At 45.5% G+C, this 19968-nt stretch overlaps 1 protein-coding gene across 3 annotated transcripts in view; it reads right to left on the bottom strand.

Annotated features, from left to right (window-relative positions):
* scap (SREBF chaperone) overlaps window positions 1-19968 on the bottom strand; it is a 193613-nt gene that overhangs the window by 64006 nt on the left and 109639 nt on the right. For all 3 annotated transcript variants that reach the window (XM_072468197.1, XM_072468196.1, XM_072468198.1), the window contains 5 exons: window positions 17808-18028; window positions 10911-11016; window positions 4728-4900; window positions 2598-2724; window positions 853-965 (listed from right to left, as the gene is read on the bottom strand). In XM_072468197.1, the coding sequence (XP_072324298.1) occupies window positions 853-965; window positions 2598-2724; window positions 4728-4900; window positions 10911-11016; window positions 17808-18028 (740 nt within the window). The remainder of the gene's footprint in view (window positions 1-852; window positions 966-2597; window positions 2725-4727; window positions 4901-10910; window positions 11017-17807; window positions 18029-19968) is intronic.

Raw genomic sequence — 19968 nt, 5'->3', positions numbered from 1 at the left:
ATAATGCTGGCAATACACAGTAGCTTAGTCGGGAGTAAGGTCTGATTAAACACCATAGAAAGTCAGAGAGATTTGGGCATGCATGTCCATAGATTTTTGAAGTTACCAATAATTGACCTAATCTTGTAGACCTGATAGAGATCTACAAGATTATGAGGGGCATGGATAGAGTGGACGGGCAGGCACTCTTTCCCAGGGTGGTGGGGTCAGTCACCAGGGGACATAGTTTCAGGTCCCTGGGACAAAGTTTAGAGGAGATGTGCGAGGCAGGTTTTTTATGCAGAGGGCCTGGAACGCGTTGCCAGGGGAGGTTGTGGAAGCATTCAAAAGGCGGTTCAAAAAGCATCTCGACAAACACATGGTTCGGATGGCTATAGAGGGATATACAGCACAATGAAGTGCTGAGGGTTTTGGTAAAGGTTGGTATCATGACCGGTACAGGCTTGGAGTGCCGAAGGGCCTGTTCCTGTGCTGTATTGCTCTTTGACCTAAAACGTTAACACAGTCCTACTCCACACAGATGCTGTGTGACCTGAGTATTTCCAGAATTTTCTATTTTTATTTCAACAACACACTAATGTTTTGAGAGGGAATGACAAATTACAACTAACAAAGGATTCCATCTCCAACTTTAATCCATCTCTCTTTTCATCATTCATTACTGTTAGTGTTGCTAGCTTTCATGTTTTGCTTTTTTATTTGCACTAAACAAGAGAAAAAAAGAATTGGGTAGTAAATGACCACCTTAAATGTTATGGATCGAGAATGGGAAAATGTAGCTGGTAGTGGCAGTTGGGGAGGAATGAAACAAAGCATAGGTAACTTTAAATCGTAAATGTATTTTTTTTTTACCTTGTGCTATTCGTAGTTTGACTTCGAGGTCTACAGGAGTGGAGACAACCGATTTAGTGAGAACAAGGACATTCTCCAGACCAATGACCACAACCAAGTATGGAAAGATCTCACTTTGAAAAGAAAAAACAAACACAAGGGAATTAAAAATTATGCTGGGGAAGCTAAATGCAGATTGGGTGACCGCTTTGTGGAATACCTCTGTTCAGGTCTGCAAGAATGACCCCGAGCTTCCTCCTGTGATTTTAATTCTGCACCCACTCTTTCTGTCCTCAGTCACCTAACTGGTCGAATGAAGCTCAACGCAACCTGGAGGAATAGCACCTCAGCTTTTGACAAGACACTTTACAGCCTCTAGATTCAACACTCGAGTTTGACAATTTCCGGTCATAATTTCTTCCTTGCTTTTTAAAAATTTTTGGATTGCAGTATTTAGTGATGATTGTGTTTTTCCTATTTACACCTCCGCTCGACACATATTTTGTTTCTTTACTTGTCAATTATATAATAGCTGTGGTTAATGATAGGCAGGTAGTGGGAATTAATTGGGGTTCCACCTGAGCACATCTAAGGAGACATTAATGTATTGGAACTGTGATGTGATTGAGTTAGGAGATGTATGCTTGTAATGTTTCAATCTGTCAATAAAGTAAAGATTGACTCTAATATTATCCGTCAATGGCTACTTTTCTGGAATAGAACACTATTCCTATTTTGTTTAACCTTGCACCATCATCCCTCTTGCCATTTAATCTCTCCTGCCATCCATTTTGTCACAGACCTTTTGTTCTGCCCTCCTCCTCCTCTTCCCCCCCCCACCATTTTCCCTGCTGTTACATCTCTAAGCATTCCCATTTCTCATGAGTGGTAAATGAGCTGAAACATTACCTTGGTTTCTTTCTCCATAGATGCTGCCAGGTCAGAGTTATTTTCAGCTTTTACTTTGTCAGGGACATGTTTTAGATGGGTGGTACATAAATAAAAAACTAACCATGTGATAGCATCTTTTCAGTGTTGTGTTTCATGAACACAAGCAGATTTAGCTATTTCAATCCAAATACTGAACTACTTCAATTTGTATAAAAGTGCTCATACAATAGGGAAAGTAACCTTTATAATAGGAAACTCACATCTTTTTTCCTGGAATCCCTTCATAATAAACTACCAATAACACCACTTCCTTTTCTAGCACTTATGCTAGCTGACATTGTAAATAGTTTCTGCTCTTCACTGTCCCTTTTCTTTTCAAAACTCCGATTGGTCAAGGCATTGCCTGTACTTTAATACACAAGGCCCTGGTCTCTGCACACAGAAAGAACATGCACATACATTACACGTGTTTCAGCTCAACAAAATAAGTGATAGCCATTTGCTGGTTTATTCCTCGGGGCAATGCCTTGATCAATTAGAGTCAAGTTGCCTGGTTTAAATTTTCAAACAGTGCTTGGCAATGAACTGTCAGTCACCATTAACTGGTGCATTCTCCGTGGCAATGCCTTGACCAATCAGAGCCCACTTGCAACCAATTAGCACTCTCTTCTCATACAGTATAAAGTTGTTGTTTCCCCTGACATTGGTATTCTTGCAATTGTCCTGATGAGTGCAAGATTAAAAGCTTCATTAAAATGTCTTTTTTCAACAATACCCAAGTTTTGTACAACCAAAAGATTATTTTAGAAGTCAATCATGTTAGTGCAATGCTAAACCATTGTAAATAGATTTTAACACTCTTAATTGACACTTACCCTCCATTCAAAGTAGGCGTAAGGCCAAAAAGTGTGCACAGACCAACCGACATAAGGAGGGAACTTAGAACAGTTGCCACTGCTGCAAGTGCAAGACCCCATTTTGATTTAACCATGTCAATCTTCCCTGCAAAGTTACAAGACATCATTAAAAGAAATCAAAATAGAAAACATTAATTAATCAAAATATACTTTAGCTGAAAGGACAAATACGGAGTGAAATTCGATGCAGGGTTTTACCAAATTTTAAATATTAGATAACTTAATGAAACTTTGCAATGAACAGAGAATTAGATGATAAATGTGAAGCTCAAAAAATTGAGTCAGGGGTTGCAAAACGATTTCAGGATCAACTAGCACCTTTAAAAGATCTGAATTGCCATCTATTAAACTGCTTGTCTTGTTTTTCAACAGAGGTAGGGGAAAGAACTTAGTACAGTTATAGGAAGGGGTCAAAAAGTGGCGCTGGAAGCGATTACATAACATACAGAGACTCTGTAGGAAGCAAACTTGGTGGACCAAACCTCTTTCTCTTCGCATTCTGACTTTGTTGTTCTTGGAATAGAAGTTAGAAACAGATACTGCACAAAAACTACAGCCCACTGAAATGGAGAAAATCAAATTATCTACAATCCCCAATGTACTATGTTACTCAACTCAACTAACCTACGTACTGAACAAAATGGAGAGAAGAGTAAAATCAGGGGAGTTGGTCTGACCTACTCTTGCCAAGGAACCAGTTGTCCCTGAACATTTGAGATATTTTTATCTGGATGTGAAAATTTTGGGAGAGTGCTGTTGCTATATTGGTGTTACTATTGAAGTCGGCCATTTTCCAAGACCATATTTTTATCTCATCAAACATTCTTCATTTATGAAACTGTTTTATTGGACTGATTGGCATAGTTTAACATTTATTGGACTGATTGGCACCGTTTATAATATAATGTGCCCACAATGCAGAAGGGGACACCCGGATGGACATTCGTTTAAATCCCCTTCTGCACTGATGGAAGACACTTGTTCTGCCCAGCAATAGCACGAAGCTGCATCTTAAAACGGCCCCATGGCCAGGAGATCGGGATGTCTGCGAGTCAAGACCCTGGCAGTGGGATATATGGCACAACTGTATTGCAAAGACTTATGAAAGAATGAAATAATATATTAATAAAATGGCCAAGGCAGGCAAAGAAACCAGAATAGAAGGAATAAAAGAAATGTATAGATTAGATTAGCGTCCCCCACACACACAGCAGGACAAAGATGACATTAACACCTCATCTAGCAAACACAGAAACAAAAGCATAGCACAGCCACAGCCATCGGAGGTCGATTTAGTTAAGGAGACACATCAGGGAGATAATGGGAAACACATTAGAGAAGGGAAGGACACCGGAGTAAGCACAGATAATCTCATCAACACGAACACACTCCATACAGATGCAAATTGACAAGGGAGGGACACCGGAGCGAGCACAGATAATCTCATCAACACGGACACACACCATACAGATGCAAATTGACAAAGATGCATATTCTCAGTTTAAACCTGTCTGAGAGATCTAAATCAAAACTACCCTTTAACTATTATGTATGAGCAAATGTTCCCGCTCGAATTTGGATTCCTATAAAAATCCAGAGCGAATGTGTAATTGTTGAGATCAACGTGGACCAAGCCACTGTTTCTGAGCTGGCTGCGTGGGTCTCCCTGAAGGCTTCAGTAATTGTACAATAAAGAACAACGCTTTGAACCTTGCCTTGAGACTCGGCCTCTTGACTGCACTGGTACAAGGGATTTTTCCCTACAACACTATGATATCCCACTTAATTTATTTCCTGAATATCATTTTTCCATTTTCCATTTAATGGATTCAAAGTGCACAAAAATCCTGGGTCTCTGTTTTGCTGGCAGAAGCATAGCTGAGCAAGACACCAAGTCACCTATTGGAGATGCAGACTAAATACCCCTTGCAGGGATGATGTCATTACAATCATTAACGTGGATAATTCATTCTTGTAATTAGTGACAGGAGTGGTGCCATATATTTCCAATGATGACGATTAAAGACCGGAAGTGCAGAATAAAACAGCTAATCAGGCCCTGTCTACAGATTCCAGATTACAACTTACTGGTAGAGAAGTAAATGTATGCAAAAAGTATGATGTACGTCGTGACCAAAGGAATCAGCTCAGCTATGCCAATTTCTTCTTTAAAATGGACGTGGACTATCTGATCTTCTTTTAGTGTGCTGTTCACACTAGGGTGAAGTTGCTTCAACCTCAATCGGAGACTGTTAAGGAATCTAAAAAAAGACAAAATATATGTAATTTTGGATCGCCTTCCATGGCGTACACAACACTCACCATACTGTGAACAGTCATGATTTTATCCTAAAGCTTGTAGCAGCCAATGACAAACAACATCTTTTAAAAACCGTAAATTGCATCAGTGAGAAACATTGAGGGGGAGACCATGGACCACAGAAGCTTTGCAATGAAGAGATTTAGAATACTGCACTTTAATTAGGATCTAACATATCAATACAGATTAAGCTGTCTTGACCTAACAAGCACAATGGTTCCAATTAAAGTAGATCTGGCACAGTGTAGTTGATATGTGAATTGGAAATGTCAATCAGAACATTAGGGACTGTACTTTTGAGGTATGGGGTGAAGGTGCAGTCCTCGGGAGAAATATCAACCTTGATTCTAGCATACATTAGACATGACCTTGGACAGCCACCGAATGCGAATTGGGAAAGGTTTGATTGCAAACTATTGTCAATCCTTATTGAGTTGCACAAAATTGATCCTGTAGCCCCAAAATATTTTAAAAATCAAAGGACAGCAATGTGCACTAAACCGATTTGTGGGATGAGAAAAGTAAGCTATAAGGACAAATTGAGTGGAATAGGCATACAATCCAGAGTCTAGAAGAATGAGAGGTGACTTCATTGAAACATCTAAAATTTTTTAAGGATTTGATTGTGCTTCATGCTTGGAGGATGTTTCCCCTGGTTGGGAAGTGTTGAATAATTGTTCACAGTCTCAGTAGAAATTGTTTCACTTCAAAACTATGGATGCTCAATTGTTGAGTGTATTCAAAAAATGACGTCAATAGATTTCTGGACTCCAAGACAATCAAGGAATATGGGGATCAGGAAGGAAGATGGAATTGAAGTAAAATGTCAAACGCAAAGCTCGAAGAGCTGAATGTTCTACTCCTCCTCTTATTCATGTAATACTTGTCTAAGAAATGATCACAGTTGGAATTGTCCCTTCCACCAGAGGTCATCAGGAAACAATATTTACACCATCAATTCCTTGATTAAAATTTGATTTAATACTTTGGTGTGATTTAACCTGCAAATTATATCAACTTTATGATAATTTTACCATAAATGGAATTTCTTAACGTTCACATTAAGTCACCCAGTAATCCATAGGAAATGGCCAGTCAAGGGTGCTACCTTCTGTGCTGTTAATATGAGAGTATTTTAAAGTTATTTTTTAAAACTTATTTTTCTTGTTTTGTTAGCACATAAGTGGTCATATTTGTGCCAGTTTGTGGCACCACCATGTTTTTATGTGCACATGGGTGACTCAATGGATTTCAGCATGGCAGCCCCCTCCCTTTAACTGGTGTTTTCTGAATGAAAAGCAGGAATAGTTGAAAGATGTCAAACTAGTGAAGCTGCACCACTAGAATATTTCACCCATTCATTGTTATCCTTCCATATGCAAGCAGTGGCACGTTTACCTGGATATGACCAAAGAACTCAATCAATAAATAGGCTCCAATTCATGTCAGACAAAGATGGATTTGTTCTGCAATGTTTAAATTGATCTACAGCTAAATTCCATTATCAAGATGACCCTGCTATTACTGTGAGGGTCACTTCAGCATTTTATGGCCGTTGTTTACTCTGGGATTTGTCCTATGGAGAGAATATTTTGGAGTTCCAGAGCAACCTCTTTGCACCCATCTCATGTATTGTAACATCTACTACGTCAGTTATAAAACAATGTCTTGGGGATGAAACTATGTTACTTCATTACAGAATTTGTTTTCGGGGACAGAATGACTGAATATTTGGAAAAAATATTGGTTGATCTCAGAGAGGCAGCATGGATTTGTATCGGGCAAGTTATATCCAACAACCTTCGTTGTATTTTTTGCAGTGATAACTAACTTAGTAGATAAAGAAGTATCCGTGAATATTATTAATATGGACTTCCAGAAAGGATTTGACAAGGTCCGACACCGTTAACAAATATAAGAGTGTATGGAATTGCAAGTAATCTGTGACTTTGGAAATGGAATTGGTTAGGAAATAGGAGACGTGTGTCGGGATAATGCATAGGTACTCAAATTGTCAGGATGTGACTTGTGGTATTCCTCAGAGAACTGTCCTGGGACCTCATATGTTCATTTTATCTATAAGTGACTAAAATCAAGTAGTAGAGAGTTGTAAATCTAAGTTTTCGGATGACGTACGTTAGGCAGCACAATATCTGGTATGGATAAAAGCAGAAAATTGTAACATTCAGAAATTGAGGTGTTTACTGTGTGTTCAGTACCATTTGCAACTCCTCAGATGCTTAAGCAGTTTGTGCTCACTTGCAGCAAGAGCTGGACAATATTCAGGCTTGGGCTGCTTTTCTGGCAGGGAACATTCACATAAGTGCCAGGCAATGACCAACTCTAACAAGAGAGGACTTCCCGTTGCGGCGATGCGGAGCTAAGCCGCACATTTCGGCGGCTCCCGCTACAACGGACCTTTAAGCTCTGCAGAGGAGCCCCAACGGTAATTTTTCGACCGATTCCCGTGTGGGAAGGTGAGAGCAAGGGCCCCCTTCCGTCGTATATGGAGGGGACCAGAAGTGGAGTGGGGGAAAAAGTGGCTTTGGAGCAGCGGCAGAAACGAGGGGGAAAAAACAAGATGGCGGAGATCGAGCAGCATGGGGGCCGGATCAGCAGGAGTTTCTCAGGCGCTGCGTGGAGGAGCTTAAAAAGGAGGTGCTGGCTCCACTGCTGACGGCGATCGAGGGGCTGAAGGAGACCCAGAAGGTAGAGCTCCAAGAGGTGAGGGTCAAAACCACCGAGAACGACGACGAGATCTTGGGCCTGGCGGTGGAGGAATTCCTTGCCCAGTGAAGCAGTTGAGGCTCCTTCTTTAAACGTTTTTAAGAAAAAGATAGATACATTTCTAAAGAATAAAGGGATTCGGGGATATGGTGTACCGGCCGGAGAGTGGAGCTGAGTCCACAAAGATCAGCCATGATCTCATTAAATGGCGGAGCAGGCTCGAGGGGCCAGATGGCCTACTCCTGTTCCTAGTTCATATGTTCTTATGAGGCGCACGAGGCGCTGCACAAGAGGTGGGCCGAAAGATTCGAGGACCTGGAGAACAGGTTGAGGAGGAAGAATCTCCGGATTCTGGGTCTCCCTGAAGGGGTGGAGGAAGCCCCCCAATCCGGCTGATAACGTGGAATGTGAGGGGCCTAAATGGGCCGGTTAAGAGGGCCCGAGTGTTCGCGCACTTAAAGGGACTGAAGCCAGACGTGGTCATGCTTCAGGAGACACATCTGAAGGTGGCAGACCAGGTCAGGTTAAGAAAGTGATGGGTAGGACAGGTATTCCATTCGGGGCTGGATGCTAAGAATAGAGGGGTGGCAATACTGGTGGGGAAGCGGGTGTCGTTTGAGGCCAAGAACATAGTAGCGGACAATGGAGGTTGATACGTGATGGTGAGCGGTAGGTTGCAGGGGACGTGGGTGGTATTGGTAAATGTATACGCCCCGAACTGGGATGATGCTGGATTCATGAAGCGTATGTTGGGACGCATTCCGGACCTGGAGGTAGGAAGCTTGATAATGGGTGGGGATTTCAACACGATGTTGGACCCAGCACTGGATCGCTCCAGGTCTCGGACCAGAAAGAGGCCGGCTGCGGCCAAGGTGCTTAGGGGGTTTATGGACCAGATGGGGCGAGTGGATCCGTGGAGATTTGCCAGGCCTCTGGCCAGAGAATTTTCTTTTTTCTCCCACGTACACAAAGCCTACTCCCGGATAGATTTTTTTGTTCTGGGCAGGGCGCTGATCCCTAAAGTGGAGGGAACGGAGTATTTGGCCATAGCCATTTCAGACCACGCCCCGCACTGGGTGAAACTGGAGTTGGGAGAGGAGAGGGACCAACGCCCATTGTGGCGGTTGGATGTGGGACTGCTGGCAGATGAGGTGGTGTGCGGGAGGGTGCAGGGTGCATTGAAAGGTATTTGGAGGCCAACGACAACGGGGAGGTGCAGGTGGGGGTAGTATGGGAGGCGCTGAAGGCGGTGGTCAGGGGAGAGTTAATCTCCATCAGGGCTCATAGGGAGAAGAGAGAGGGCAGGGAAAGGGAGAGGTTAGTGGAGGAGATTTTAAGAGTGGACAGGAGACATGCAGAGGCCCCTGAAGAGGGACTACTCAGGGAGAGGCGAAGTCTCGAGACGGAGTTCGACCTGTTGACCACAGGGAGGGCAGAGGTACAGTGGAGGAAAGCAGAGGGGGCGACGTATGAGTATGGGGAGAAGGCGAGCCGGATGCTGGCACATCAGCTCCGTAAGAGGATGGCAGCGAGGGAGATAGGTGGAGTCAAGGATGGAAGGGGAACTACGGTGCGGAGTGCGGTGAAAGTAAATGAGGCATTCAAGGCCTTCTATGAGGAGCGGCACAGATCCCAGCCCCCAGCGGGGGAAGAGGGGATGCGACGATTCTTGGACCAACTGAGGTTTCAGAGGGTGGAGGAGCAGGAGGTGGCTGGTTTGGGGGCGCCAATTAGGTTGGAGGAGCTGATTAAAGGACTGGGGAGCGTGCAGGCAGGGAAGTTGAGTTCTATAGGAAGTACGTAGACCTGTTAGCCCCGTTGCTGGTGAGGACTTTCAAGGAGGCAAGTGAGGGGGGGACCCTGCCCCCGACAATGTCTGAGGCGATGATCTCTTTGATCCTGAAGCGGGAAAAGGACGACTGCAATGCGGGTCGTACAGGCCGATCTCGCTCCTCAACGTGGATGCTAAGTCGCAGGAACGGCAGCGTGTGCTGGAACGGCAGCATGTGCTGGCATCATCCCAGCGCATGTGCAGGGGGGTTCTTCTCCACGTCGGCCATCGTGGACCGTTACACTGGCCGGCGCGGAGGAATAGAGTACCCACACGGCACAGACTCGCCCACGGATCGGTGGGCTCCAATCGCTGGCCAGGCCACCGTGGGGGCACTTCCCGGGGCTAGACCCCCCCTCCCCCCCGAGGATCCCGGAGGCCGCCCGCAGAGCCAGGTCCCTGCGGTAAGCACCTGTTGTAATTTATGCTGGCGGGACCGGCCGTCAATGGGCGGCCACTCGGCCCAGAGAATCGGCGGGGGGGGCCGCTGACAGCGGCCGCCAACTGGCACGGCATGATTCCCGCCCCTACCAAATCCCTGGCGCCGGAGAATTCGGCCGTCGGCCAGATCCCGGGAAGCGGGATCCATGCCGCTTCCCGGCGATTCTCCGACCCGTCGGGGAGTCGGAGAATCCCGCCCATGGAGTGTTTCCCGCTGCGAGGGCCGGTGAGAAAACACACCAAATCCTTCAGCCCCAATCTCATGCATTATGCAACTGGGTGTTTTGTGTTGTAGTCCATGTCAATGCAAACTTGATGGTGCTGGATATGGTTTAGCACACTGGGCTAAATCACTGGCTTTTAAAGCAGATCAAGGCAGGCCAGCAGCATGGTTGAATTCCCGTACCAGCCTCCCCGAACAGGCGCCGGAATGTGGCGACGAGGGACTTTTCACAGTAACTTAATTGAAGCCTACTCGTCACAATAAATGATTTTCATTTCATTTCATGCTGTCCTATCCAGGTAACAGTGACTGACCCACTATTGACAAATAGTGGGATTCAAATGAGTTTCACACCAGCCTCAAGCGAATTTCCTGATCTGCCAGTGCAGGCACCAGTAGAAGATCCCAATGTAAATTCATGCCGGCATAAAAATAATTTTCCCATCGGATTCCACTCCTTCCCTTCCCCCCAACCATTCAACCCACAGGTGTTGGAGGTAGTATATTGGTATAGATTAGCTAATGGGCAGAAAACGGCAAGTGAGGATAAGCGGTTCTTTTTCAGGTTGCCGACCTGTAACCAAGGTAGGTATAAATGCAACAATTTGACCACAGAAAGGTGCGTTCAGCCAATTTACCTAATCTCAGCACCATTCTCGGCTGAATTTTGCCAGGACTGGGAAATTGAACCGTGTGTAAGCTCTGTCAGCCTTTAAATAAAGAACTCACCTCGAGTGATACTCCCGCAGGATGATGGTGACAGCATAGGATACCAGCCTTTTGCGATTGTGTAGATTAACTCCACTGTGCTTCCCAGGAATTCCAAAGAGCAAATCTATACACATTAATTAAGAGTATTAATTCTGTAGCCTGCCATTCATAAGTGCAACACATTCTAATGTATTTGTTATGTAGCGCAATATATGGTCGTCCATTCTACCGGCTAATCTAATAATTTATTTAATATCTCTTCTTCTACTCTAACTTTTTCAAGATGTGGAGATGCCGGCGTTGGACTGGGGTGAGCACAGTAAGAAGTCTTACAACGCCAGGTTAAAGTCCAACAGGTTTGTTTCGATGTCACTAGCTTTCGGAGCACTGCTCCTTCCTCAGGTGGATGAAGAGGTATGTCCAGAAACATATATATAGGCAGATTCAAAGTTGCCAGACAATGCTTGGAATACGAGCATCAGCAGGTGATTAAATCTTTACAGATCCAGAGATGGGGTAACCCCAGGTTAAAGAGGTGTGAATTGTGTCAAGCCAGGACAGTTGGTAGGATTTTGCAGGCCAGAAGGTGAGGGATGAATGTAATGCGACATGAATCCCAGGTCCTGGTTGAGGCCGCACTCATGTGTGCGGAACTTGGCTATAAGTTTCTGCTCGGCGATTCTGCGTTGTCGCGCGTCCTGAAGGCCGCCTTGGAGAACGCTTACCCGGAGATCAGAGGCTGAATGCCCTTGACTGCTGAAGTGTTCCCTGACTGGAAGGGAACGTTTCTGCCTGGTGATTGTCGCGCGATGTCCGTTCATTCGTTGTCGCAGCGTCTGCACGGTCTTGCCAATGTACCATGCTTCGGGACATCCTTTCCTGCAGCGTATGAGGTAGACAACGTTGTCATCGATGTATCTGGTGTATAACCGATGTATACAGATACATCGATGACATTTTTTTCCTTTGGACCCACGGCGAAGAATCACTGAAACGATGACATCAATAAGTTCCATCCCACCATCAGACTCACCAATGGCTACTCTCCAAAATCAGTTGCAATCTTGGACACACTCATCTCCATCAAGGACGGTCACCTCAGCACTTCGCGTCACCGCAAGCCCACAGATAACCTCACGATGCTCCACTTCTCCAGCTTCCACCCTAAACACATTAAAGAAGCCATCCCCTATGGACAAGCCCTCCGAATACACAGAATCTGCTCAGACAAGGAGGAGCGTAACAGACATCTACAGACACTGAAAGACGCCCTTGTACGAACGGGATATTGCGCTCAACTCATCGATCGACAGTTCCAATGCGCCACAGCAAAAAACCGCACAAACCTCCTCAGAAGACAAACACGGGTCACAACTGATAGAGTACCCTTCGTCGTCCAGTACTTCCCCGGAGCGGAGAAACTACGACATCTTCTTCGCAGTCTTCAAAACGTCATCGATGAAAATGAACATCTTGCCAAGGTCATCCCCACACCCCTACTACTTGGCTTCAAACAACCGCGCAACCTCAAACAAACAGTTGTTTGCAGCAAACTACCCTGCCTTCGGAACAGCGACCACGACACCACACAACCCTGCCATGGCAATCTCTGCAAGAAGTGCCAGATCATCGAAATGGACACAACCATTACACGTGAGAACACCACCCACCAGCTATGCGGTACATACTCGTGCGACTCGGACAACGTTGTCTACCTCATATGCTGCAGGAAAGGATGTCCCAAAGCGTGGTACATTGGCGAGACCATGCAGACGCTGCAACAACGAATGAACGGACATCTTGCGACAACCACCAGGCAGGAACGTTCCCTTCCAGTCGGGGAACACTTCAGCAGTCAAGAGCATTCAGCCTCTGATCTCCGGGTAAACGTTCTCCAAGGCGGCCTTCAGGACACGCGACAACGCAGAATCGCCGAGCAGAAACTTATAGCCAAGTTGCGCACACGAGTGTGGCCTCAACCGGGACCTGGGATTCATGTTGCATTACATTCACCCCCCACCATCTGGCCTGGGCTTGCGAAATCCTACCAACTGTCCTGGCTTGAGACAATTCACACCGCTTTAACCTGGGGTTACCCCTATCTCTGGATATGTAAACACTTAATTAACTGCAAATGCTCGCATTCTAAGCATTGTCTTGCATCTTTGAATTTGTCTACATACATGTTTCTGGAATATACCTCTTCTCTCACCTGAGGAAGGAGCAGTGCTCCGAAAGCTAGTGTTTGAAACAAACCTGTTGGACTTTAACCTGGTGTTGTAAGACTTCTTACTGTGCCTATTTTCTCAGGATCTGTATCCCTCTGCTCCCTGCCCATTCATGTATTTGTCTAGATACCTCTTAAATTACGCTATGGAAGATTCGGCAACCCAGCAAAAGGTTCAGTGACTTTCAACGGGACTGGGTGGTGGTGTGTGGGGCCAGAAAATCCCATCTTAATGTTTAGCATACTATTTTAAAAGGAGTAGTGTACTGCAACAATTGAATAAAACACATCTATTTGTAACTTTAAAGCAAACCCTCTTCTACCAGTCTGACCAGATAGATGTTAAAGACCCTTCCAAAAATTAGCAGGAATATGTCCGAAGGTGCTGGTCCAGATTCTTCATTTAACCAATACTACAAAAAATAAATCAACTGGAAACGCATGTCATTGTTTGGCGTGATCCTGATATGCACAAAACTAGCTGTTGCCTTTGTGTGGGTACAGGTTGGGGCTGGTGGTGTGAGTGGTGGGTAGACCTTAAGCAGGAAGTGGTAGTGATTTTAAGGGCATTGACGAGCAGTGCCAATGATATAAGGGCCGAAGGTTCTGCTACTGATGGCTGTGGCTCAGTTGGTAGGGTGGAGTCAAAAATGTTCAGCATTTGAAGAGGATGGGGTACACATGGCAATTGAACAAGATTGCAGACAGAGGATGGGAAGATGAGCAACCATATGGAAGTGCTGCCATCTCCAGCTCCTCCAAGACCGAGTTAGGGAACTGGAGCTGGAGTTGGAAGAACTTCGGATCATTCGGGAGGCAGAAGGGGTCATAGATAGCAGCTTCAGGGAATTAGTTACACCAAAGATTGGAGATAGGTGGGTAACTGTAAGAGGGACTGGGAAAAAACAGTCAGTGCAGGGATCCCCTGCGGTCGTTCCCCTGAGAAACAAGTATACCGCTTTGGATACTTGTGGGGGGGACGACTTACCAGGGGTAAGCCATGGGGTACGGGCCTCTGGCACGGAGTCTGTCCCTGTTGCTCAGAAGGGAAGGGGGGAGAGGAGCAGAGCATTAGTAATTGGGGACTCTATAGTCAGGGGCACAGATAGGAGATTTTGTGGGAGCGTGAGAGACTCACGTTTGGTATGTTGCCTCCCAGGTGCAAGGGTACGTGATGTCTCGGATCGTGTTTTCCGGGTCCTTAGGGGGGAGGGGGAGCAGCCCCAAGTCGTGGTCCACATTGGCACCAACGACATAGGTAGGAAAGGGGACAAGGATGTCAGGCAGGCTTTCAGGGAGCTAGGATGGAAGCTCAGAACTAGAACAAACAGAGTTGTTATCTCTGGGTTGTTGCCCGTGCCACGTGATAGTGAGATGAGGAATAGGGAGAGAGAGCATTTAAACACGTGGCTACAGGGATGGTGCAGGCGGGAGGGTTTCAGATTTTTGGATAACTGGGGCTCTTTCTGGGGAAGGTGGGACCTCTACAGACAGGATGGTCTACATCTGAACCTGAGGGGCACAAATATCCTGGGGGGGAGATTTGTTAGTGCTCTTTGGGGGGGTTTAAACTAATGCAGCAGGGGCATGGGAACCTGGATTGTAGTTTTAGGGTAAGGGAGAATGAGAGTATAGAGGTCAGGAGCACAGATTTGACGTCGCAGGAGGGGGCCAGCGTTCAGGTAGGTGGTTTGAAGTGTGTCTACTTCAATGCCAGGAGTATACGAAACAAGGTAGGGGAACTGGCAGCGTGGGTTGGTACCTGGGACTTCGATGTTGTGGCCATTTCGGAGACATGGATAGAGCAGGGACAGGAATGGATGTTGCAGGTTCCGGGGTTTAGGTGTTTTAGTAAGCTCAGAGAAGGAGGCAAAAGAGGGGGAGGTGTGGCGCTGCTAGTCAAGAGCAGTATTACGGTGGCGGAGAGGATGCTAGATGGGGACTCTTCTGCCGAGGTAGTATTGGCTGAAGTTAGAAACAGGAAAGGAGAGGTCACCCTGTTGGGAGTTTTTTATAGGCCTCCTAATAGTTCTAGGGATGTAGAGGAAAGGATGGCGAAGATGATTCTGGATATGAGCAAAAGTAACAGGGTAGTTATTATGGGAGACTTTAACTTTAAAAGATATAGTTCGAGTACAATAGATGGGTCGTTTTTTGTACAGTGTGTGCAGGAGGGTTTCCTGAAACAATATGTTGACAGGCCAACAAGAGGCGAGGCCACGTTGGATTTGGTTTTGGGTAATGAACCAGGCCAGGTGTTGGATTTGGAGGTAGGAGAGCACTTTGGGGACAGTGACCACAATTCGGTGACGTTTACGTTAATGATGGAAAGGGATAAGTATACACCGCAGGGCAAGAGTTATAGCTGGGGGAAGGGCAATTATGATGCCATTAGACGTGACTTGGGGGGGATAAGGTGGAGAAGTAGGCTGCAAGTGTTGGGCACACTGGATAAGTGGGGCTTGTTCAAGGATCAGCTACTGCGTGTTCTTGATAAGTATGGACCGGTCAGACAGGGAGGAAGGCGTCGAGCGAGGGAACCGTGGTTTACCAGGGAAGTGGAATCTCTTGTTAAGAGGAAGAAGAAGGCCTATGTGAAGATGAAGTGTGAAGTTTCGGTTGGGGCGATGGATAGTTACAAGGTAGCGAGGAAGGATCTAAAGAGAGAGCTAAGACGAGCAAGGAGGGGACATGAGAAGTATTTGGCAGGAAGGATCAAGGAAAACCCAAAAGCTTTCTATAGGTATGTCAGGAATAAGCGAATGACTAGGGAAAGAGTAGGACCAGTCAAGGACAGGGATGGGAAATTGTGTGTGGAGTCTGAAGAGATAGGCGAGATACTAAATGAATATTTTTCGTCAGTATTCACTCAGGAAAAAGATAATGTTGTGGAGGAGAATGCTGAGCCCCAGGCTAATAGAATAGATGGCATTGAGGTACGTAGGGAAGAGGTGTTGGCAATTCTGGACAGGCTGAAAATAGATAAGTCCCCGGGACCTGATGGGATTTATCCTAGGATTCTATGGGAGGCCAGGGAAGAGATTGCTGGACCTTTGGCTTTGATTTTTATGTCATCATTGGCTACAGGAATAGTGCCAGAGGACTGGAGGACAGCAAATGTGGTCCCTTTGTTCAAAAAGGGGAGCAGAGACAACCCCGGCAACTATAGGCCGGTGAGCCTCACGTCTGTAGTGGGTAAAGTCTTGGAGGGGATTATAAGGGACAAGATTTATAATCATCTAGATAGGAATAATATGATCAGGGATAGTCAGCATGGCTTTGTGAAGGGTAGGTCATGCCTCACAAACCTTATTGAGTTCTTTGAGAAGGTGACTGAACAGGTAGACGAGGGTAGAGCAGTTGATGTGGTGTATATGGATTTCAGCAAAGCGTTTGATAAGGTTCCCCACGGTAGGCTATTGCAAAAAATACGGAGGCTGGGGATTGAGGGTGATTTAGAGATGTGGATCAGAAATTGGCTAGCTGAAAGAAGACAGAGGGTGGTGGTTGATGGGAAATGTTCAGAATGGAGTACAGTCACAAGTGGAGTACCACAAGGATCTGTTCTGGGGCCGTTGCTGTTTGTCATTTTTATCAATGACCTAGAGGAAGGCGCAGAAGGGTGGGTGAGTAAATTTGCAGACGATACTAAAGTCGGTGGTGTTGTCGATAGTGTGGAAGGATGTAGCAGGTTACAGAGGGATATAGATAAGCTGCAGAGCTGGGCTGAGAGGTGGCAAATGGAGTTTAATGTAGAGAAGTGTGAGGTGATTCACTTTGGAAGGAATAACAGGAATGCGGAATATTTGGCTAATGGTAAAGTTCTTGAAAGTGTGGCTGAGCAGAGGGATCTAGGTGTCCATGTACATAGATCCCTGAAAGTTGCCACCCAGGTTGATAGGGTTGTGAAGAAGGCCTATGGAGTGTTGGCCTTTATTGGTAGAGGGATTGAGTTCCGGAGTCGGGAGGTCATGTTGCAGCTGTACAGAACTCTGGTCCGGCCGCATTTGGAGTATTGCGTACAGTTCTGGTCACCGCATTATAGGAAGGATGTGGAGGCTTTGGAGCGGGTGCAGAGGAGATTTACCAGGATGTTGCCTGGTATGGAGGGAAAATCTTATGAGGAAAGGCTGACGGACTTGAGGTTGTTTTCGTTGGAGAGAAGAAGGTTAAGAGGAGACTTAATAGAGGCATACAAAATGATCAGGGGGTTGGATAGGGTGGACAGTGAGAGCCTTCTCCCGCGGATGGATATGGCTGGCACGAGGGGACATAACTTTAAACTGAGGGGTAATAGATATAGGACAGAGGTCAGAGGTAGGTTCTTTACACAAAGAGTAGTGAGGCCGTGGAATGCCCTACCTGCTACAGTAGTGAACTCGCCAACATTGAGGGCATTTAAAAGTTTATTGGATAAACATATGGATGATAATGGCATAGTGTAGGTTAGATGGCTTTTGTTTCGGTGCAACATCGTGGGCCGAAGGGCCTGTACTGCGCTGTATTGTTCTATGTTCTATGTTCTATGTACAGAAATGCAAAAACAAAATACAATGGATGCTGCAAATATGAAATAAAACAGAAAATTCGAGGGACACTCAACTGGACAGGCAACATCTGTGAAGAGAGAACAGAGTTAATGTTTCAGATCAATGATCTCTCATTAGATCTTCAAAAATCGAAGCTACCTTTGAGTGAAGCAGATGTTTGGAGAGTCTTCGGCTCATATTGGTGAATAGTGCGAATGATATCTAGATCAGAGTCGAAGTGATCACGGTCATTCTTCCAGAAGTTAGCTGGAGAGATGAGGAGGCAGCCATGTTCAGGAAGTAGACGCCGTAACTTCTTTAACCCAGGGAGTAGATCAGTAACCTGGAGACACACACTTTCTAGTCCTTTGGTGCCTGTACTGTTAATGATGAAAGAACATGTTTCTAGCCAGCACACAAAAACATTTTTTTTCTCTTATGGCCATACCATATTTAGGTGTTGTGGCACCTGGTGAATGCTTTGTTTTTCTTGAATCATGGAACAATACAACACAGGAGGCACAGAAGAAAAACTTCAGCAGGTTGAGCCTAAACTTAGAAGAATGAGAGAGTGATCTTATTGAAACATAAGATTCTGAGGAGTAAATGCAAATTACTGCTGGAATCTGAAACAAAACCAGAAAATCCTGGACAATCTCAGCAGGTCTGACAGCATCTGTGGAGAGGAAAGGGAGCTAATGCTTCAAATCTGGATGACTTTGTCAAAGCTAGAGAGAATTGGAAATGGGGTCAGATTTATACATTGCAGGGGTGTGGGGGTGGGGGGTGGGGAAGAGAAGAGTGGTGGGGTTGAATGGGGGGGGGGCAGCGATAGGTGGAGATAGACAAAGATGTTAAGGACAGAAGATAAAAGGAATGTAAATGGGGTGATTAAGGCTAAGAAGGGTGCTGATAGTGGCACATAAAGAGATTAAAATGTGTGAATGGCAGAACAAAAGTGAACAGTGTACACAGTTGGCCCAGGTGGAGTGGGGGGAGGGGAGGTGGATAATGGTGGGGTGGAAAACAGATCTGTGGAAGAAATGAAAATAAAAATAAATCGATAGAAATAAAAATAGGAAAAAAGTGGTGGACAGAGTTCACAGACTGAAGTTTTTGAACTCAATGTTAAGTCTGGAAGGCTGCAATGTGCCGAATTGGAAGGCGCATTCCTTTTATCTTCCTTTTACATTTACATCCCCATTTACATTCCTTTTATCTTCTGTCCTTAACATCTTTGGTGCCTTTCCTCCAGTTTGCGCTGGGCTTCACTGGAACATTGCAGCAGGCCAAGGACGGACATGTGGACATGAGAGCAGGATGGAGAGTTGAAATGGCAAGTGACAGGATGGTCTGGGTCCTGCTTACGGACGGACTTGTGGTCTTTTGTAAAGTGGTCACTCAACTTTGTTTAGTCTCTCCAATGAAGAGTAGACCAAACTGGGAGCAGCGAATGCAATAGACCAGATTGAAGAAGGTGCATATGAAGTGCTGCCTCACTTGAAAGGTGTTTAGGGTCTGAGATGGTATGCAGGGAGGAGGTAAAAGGGCAAGCATTACACGTTCTGCGATTGCATGGGAAAATTCCACGGAAGAGGGAGAGGTGTTGGGGTGGTGGGTGAATGGACCATGGTATCCCGGAGGGAACGGTCCCTGCGAAATGCGGAGAGAGGGAGTGAGCGGAAGATATGTTTGGTGGTGGAATCATGCTAGAGCTGGCGGAAGATGATTCTTTGAATGTGAAGGCTAATAGGATGGAAAGATTCTGAGGGGGCTTGACAGTGCAGATGCTGAGAGATATTTCACTTTGTGGGGAATGAGGGGGCACAGTTTCAAAATAAGGGTTTCTCATTTAAGTTGGAGAGGGGGAGAAATTTCTTCTTTCAGGGTCAATAAAGTTTCAAATTCACTAGATAGCAGTGGAGGCTAGACCGTTAAATATATTCAAGGCTGAGTTAGACTTGTAGATCAAAAATATCAGATTTTAGTGGACTGGCTGGAAAGTAGTGCTCTGGCCACAATTAAATCAGCCATCATCTTATTGAATAAACCCAAAAATGTTGGAACTACTCAACAGGTCAGGTAACATCTGTAGAGTGAACAACGTTTCAGGTTTTTGATCTTTCACCAAAACAGAAGAAAGATGTAAATGTAAGAGTTTTCAAGCCAGTAGAAAGAAGATGGGGCAGGAAGAATAAAATAAAGTATCTGTAATGGGGTGGAGGACAGGAGAGTTATCTAACAATTTCACAACGCACAAGCCAAAAAGAGTATAGTAAAGGAACAAAGTTTGTGCCAGGATGAGGCACGAATGGCGATA

This window comes from Scyliorhinus torazame, chromosome 11 (genome assembly GCF_047496885.1).
Source record: "Scyliorhinus torazame isolate Kashiwa2021f chromosome 11, sScyTor2.1, whole genome shotgun sequence".
NCBI classification, from domain to species: domain Eukaryota; kingdom Metazoa; phylum Chordata; class Chondrichthyes; order Carcharhiniformes; family Scyliorhinidae; genus Scyliorhinus; species Scyliorhinus torazame.
This window is presented reverse-complemented; position numbering and strand designations above follow the sequence as displayed.